A 5,072-nucleotide genomic window follows, 5' to 3' on the forward strand; every position below is an offset into this window, starting at 1 on the left:
TTTTTTTTTTTTTTTAAAGATTTATTTATTTATTTATTTGAGAGAGAGAGAATGAGAGACAGAGCATGAGAGGGAGGAGGGTCAGAGGGCGAAGCAGACTCCCTGCCGAGCAGGGAGCCTGATGCGGGACTCGATCCCGGGACTCCAGGATCATGACCTGAGCCGAAGGCAGTCGCTTAACCAACTGAGCCACCCAGGCGCCCCTAACCAGGAAAGTTTCTAATCCTGGAGACCCTTGTGTGTGCCAGGACCTGGGGATGTGTGTGTCCAAGGCTGTGTGCCTGAGGACAGGGATCCCCACTGGATGGTGAAGGAGAAAAATCAGAATTTTGTGTCCTTTATCTTAACCCTCTTTGCTGAGATCTCCTGTTTAATGCAATGACATTGGTGACTATACCACATGGAAAGATGGGTGAGTGCATGGATTCGTGGGTGGACGGATCAAGGGATGACTGGGTGGGATGGTAGGAGGCTGGCTGGCTGACAGGGATGGTGGAAGGACTATGAATGGATGACTGGGTGGGAAAGAGGGACTGTGGATAGATGACTGGGTGGGATGGTAGAAGGCAGGATGGATGGAGGGGGATGAATGGAAGGATAGATGGAAGAAAAGGACAGATGGGAGGGGGATGGGATAAGGATGGATGGAAGGATGGATGGATAGATGGAAGGATGGGTGGGAGGATGACTGCAAAGGATGAGTGGATGGAGGGATAGATGGTGGAAGTATTAAGTGGTTGGAAGGATGGCTAGTGGAAGGATGGATGGAAGAAAAGGAAAGAAGGATGAAGGATGGAAGAAAGAAAAAGGGATGAAGGATGGATGGGAGGATTGATAAACAAGCAAGGAAGGATGGATAGTGGAAGGAAGGATGGATGGACACAGCTGCAAATCCTACTAATGTCCAATACACAGCAAAGCCATCAGAAGGCTGTAGGGTGGCAGAAGGAGTAGGCTTGGTAACCAGAAACCACACACCAGTCTGGTTTTGCCCCTTACCAGCTGGTCCCACATCATGGGCTGTCGCATCCCTTCCTGGAAACCCTAGACCCGAAGCCACCCTTGAAGCTGGGGCCCCACTCACCGGGGACAAACTCCTTGAACGCAGGGCTATGGTGCAGCTGAGGGTGCCAGTCGTGGGTGTGGGCACCATGTAGCCACGGAGGAGGAAGCTGAAGCGCACGTCCCCACCAGGGCCTGGGGACAGCAGGCTTACACAGCTGCCCTTGGCGGTCTGGCTCTGGATGAGTTCCACGGTGTCTGCGTCAGGCCCCAAATCCAGGTGGCAGCTGTCCAGCTGGAGCATGAGCTCCGGGATCGATGGGGACATGCTCACCTACATGGGCAGGTAAGAGTGACGGCGCATGGTCAGTTACTCAGTGCTGCCCTCGTGAAATACGCTAGATTCATTCTGAGGCTCCACCCTGGCGGTGGAAGGACAGCCCTGGGCCCGCCTAGAGCAAACTCTAGGAGGGGACATTCCACCCAGTGTCTCTGTGCTGTCTCTCCCCTCCGCCATGTACCCCGCCGGCTCCCTCCTCTGGGGGGTCCGGTGCACACCTCCCCTCTACTAATGGTGCAGTGAAAGGCTGAGAATCCCAAGAGTGGGCGGGCCTGAGAGGTCAAGTCCCGTACCTGCACAAAGCCCTGTTGCCCCAGCTCGATGGTGTGGGAGACCTGGAGGAAGTGCGGGCTGAGGTACAGGCCCAGCTGGAAGGAGAGGCTCTCCATGTTGATGCAGTGCACCTTCTTCTGTGGGAGATACGGGGGCATGGTCAGTCTGGGAGGCATCCAGCTAGAAAGGTAAGGGGTGGGGGTGGGAGCGCAAGCCATGGTCCCCAGTTGCTGCCTGGCCCTCCTTTAAAACAAAGCTAATCTATCAAGAACTTGCTCTGTGCCAGGCCTGGGTGAATGCTTTCCCATGTGTCCTGTCAGTGACTGCTCATGAGCACCCCCACGGCAGAGATCCTTTTTTAGGCCCCTGTTTACAGATACAGCCTTTGGGTCCAGAAAGCTTAACTGATTTGTACAAGGCCACACAGCCAGTATGTACTAGAACTTTCTGGCTTGAGAGGCTGAGAATGGAACCCAAAACAGTGCTGCTCCCCTTGTACAAAAGGGGAGGCTGAGGCACCCTGAAGATAACATGGCTTGCCGGGATCGGGGCCTGAGTTTCCTGAGGCCTGCTCCCCTCCCAGGCCAGGAAGGGGCACCAGGACCCTGAACCAGATGGGTTAGCATGGTAACCATCCATCTCACCCACTGCGGTGATGAGCTTGACAAGAGGTTGACCACCACCTGCAGAAAAAGAGCCAAGGAACAGGTCAGAGCCAGGAAGTACCCCAGAGGGTATCCCACCCAACACACCCATTTTATGGATGCGGGGACTGAGGCAACCAATGGCTAATAGGCTTGTCTTCCTACTGAGCACCACACCCCCCTCTCCCAAAGGCCCACTGGCCTGGAAGGTCAAGGAGGCACCAGCTAAGCTGGCTGATACCTTTCCTGCCCGCCCTTTTTCTTACCTCATTCCTGACCACATTTTCTGTCACTTTCATGCCACAGTTGGAGTAGGTGCTGCGCAAGACAAACTGGTCATCTCTGTCCTCAGCCTGGCAGCTGGGGTCCGAGAAGGTCAGGCTTGTGATGGTGCACCTCAGAGTCTGGGCCAGGGTTGGAGTGGAGGGGCAGCGTCAGGAGGTGTGTGGGGGGCTTTCTGGAGCCTGTCCCTCACACCCCAGCACCAAGGACTGACCGAACTCAGGGCTCCCAAATCACAGCCATTCCTCTCCTCCCCTCTTAATTTTTGTTAGATCTTATCAGACTACACCATTTAAGATAATACTTTTCCTGAACTACACTCACTGTTGTACTTAGCCTTGTCCTAAGCAATAATATCTGTGACATCATGAGCTTGATTTGCTACTTTTCTCCTAATATGTGTAATTAGAATAAATGCAGATGTATTAAAAACATTCATTTGAGTTCTACATATAATCATTGCCCACAGCCCCATAGGCATGGAGAGCCCACCAGCATAATCCAGTCTCAGAACCCTAGACTCTGGGGTGCCTGGGTGGCTCCGTCGGTTGGGTGTCTGCCTTTGGCGCAGGTCACAATCCTGGAGTCCCGGGTTGGAGCCCTGCATTGGGCTCCCTGCTCAGCAAGGAGTCTACTTCTCCCTCTGCCCCTCACCCCACTCTCTTCCTCTCTCTCAAATAAACTAAAAAAACAAAAACGAAAACCCTAGACTCTTAGATCCAGAGTTGGCAAATTTTTCCAATAAAGGGCTGGATGGTGAATCTGTTAGCTTTTGTGGGTTATGTGGTCTCTGTTGTAATTAACCCAACTTTGCCATCAGAGCCTGAAAGCAGCTATAGAACATATGTAAATGACTGGGTGTGGCTGTATGCTAATAAAACTTATTTACAAAAACACGCAGAGGGCCACAGTTTGTCATCTCCTGTCCTGGTAGAATCAATCTTAGAATTTTTCAGTCACGCTCTTAGGATCAAAGAATCTTGGCGTCTTTGAGTTGAGTGAGCTGTTGGAGTTCCCGCTTGAATCCAGCTAACTCACCTCTCCAGAATGCCACCCTGACTGCGCTCCTCCTCAGGTAGATAACACCTGAGGAGAGAACAGCCCACCAAATAAAAATGACTCTGGGTGAAGCCCCAGTGACACATACCCTGGGATCCAAATTCTGCACACTGACCCCATTTCTTAAGTCAATGAGAGGGCAGAATGTTCCATGTCGGGGTGATTCTGTTCAGACCCTTTTCTTTGTATTTTCTTCTATATGGATGCTGTACTCAGAGAAAATGGCAGGGGTTTTTTTGTTTTGTTTTAATTTGGACTGGGCAGCAGTCATGCCGGCTAGTGCTGACCCTGCACCTGCACTTCCTGGCAACTGCCAGGCCAGATGGAGGTAGAGGGTAGAAGAGATGGGTAGCAGACAGGTGATACTTCATATCGCCCCTGTACCCCACAGCCCCCAAAAACGTCCATGTGCACTTAACTGTAGATTCAAGTGTCATTCTAAAGATCCCTGAGGTCATGGGTGATTTGTCAAGGCTCTGGCTGAGATTTCCTGCCTCAGTCCAGGAGAAATCACACAGGGGAAGATGGGCACCTAGGATGGCCCAATGTTTTAAAATGTCCCTAAACAAGGGCAACCCTATCAGGACTCCTCTCACTCTTGAGAGCTTTTTCTGTACCTTCACTTAATAAACTTCTATCGCTTTACTCACAAAAAGATAAAAATAAATGTCCCTAAACACAAAAACCACTGTAGCCAAACTTTAGAATTATAGTAAAGATAAATTATTTCAAATTAGAATGGTGGATGAAGGGTCCCAACTTTTTTTCTTTATGTAAAATGCTTATAAAAATCAAGAAAAATACTGAGCTATGTTGATAAAGAGCCTTAGGTTATTGTAAGTCACATGGAGTCATGCCCACACTCACTACTAATCAAAGAATTATAAATTGAAACAAGAATGGAACACCATGTCCCACCTCTCATGTTGGCAAAGGTTTTTTTAATTTTTAAAATTTAAAAAAAAAATTTTTTTTATTCTTATGTTAATCCCCATACATTACATCATTAGTTTTAGATGTAGTGTTCCATGATTGTCTGTGCATAACACCCAGTGCTCCATGCAGAATGTGCCCTCCTCAATACCCATCACCAGGCTAACCCATCCTCCCACCCCCCTCCCCTCTAGAACCATCAATTTGTTTTTCAGAGTCCATCGTCTCTCATGGTTCATCTACCCCTCCGATTTCCCCCCCTTCATTCTTCCCCTCCTGCTACCTTCTTCTTTTTTTTTCTTAACATATATTGCATTATTTGTTTCAGAGGTACAGATCTGAGATTCAACAGTCTAATTTTTAAAATTCTATTACTTTTTTTTAATTTTTATTTTTTAAGCACACTCTGCCACCCAATGTGGGGCTTGAACTCATGATCCCAAAATCAAGAGTCGCATGCTCCACCCACTGAGCCAGTCAGGCGTCCCAGCAAAGATGTTTTTTTTTTTTTTTTAAACAAAGATAATAGTCTGGAGAGA

General features: G+C 49.2%; 1 protein-coding gene across 2 annotated transcripts; it reads right to left on the reverse strand.

Moving 5' to 3' along the window:
- Window positions 1–240: 240 nt before the first annotated feature.
- Window positions 241–4,517, reverse strand: LOC145718233 (uncharacterized). Of its 2 annotated transcripts, none has more exons than XM_081809690.1 (4): window positions 2,526–4,517; window positions 2,260–2,298; window positions 1,636–1,749; window positions 241–1,336 (listed from the first exon to the last, which is right to left on the reverse strand). In XM_081809690.1, exons 1-4 carry the CDS (start codon window positions 2,556–2,558, stop codon window positions 392–394), a joined length of 1,131 nt encoding a protein of 376 aa, XP_081665816.1. In that variant the 5' UTR covers window positions 2,559–4,517; the 3' UTR covers window positions 241–391. The 2 variants fall into 2 exon arrangements, with proteins under 2 accessions (XP_081665816.1, XP_081665815.1); XM_081809689.1 differs by having other exon boundaries at window positions 257–1,336; window positions 1,636–1,752; window positions 2,526–4,419.
- Between the last annotated feature and the right edge of the window lie 555 nt (window positions 4,518–5,072).

The sequence above is a fragment of the Leptonychotes weddellii genome, unplaced genomic scaffold, assembly GCF_054177405.1.
Source record: "Leptonychotes weddellii isolate Sample4059 unplaced genomic scaffold, ASM5417740v2 HiC_scaffold_12452, whole genome shotgun sequence".
Classification (NCBI taxonomy): domain Eukaryota; kingdom Metazoa; phylum Chordata; class Mammalia; order Carnivora; family Phocidae; genus Leptonychotes; species Leptonychotes weddellii.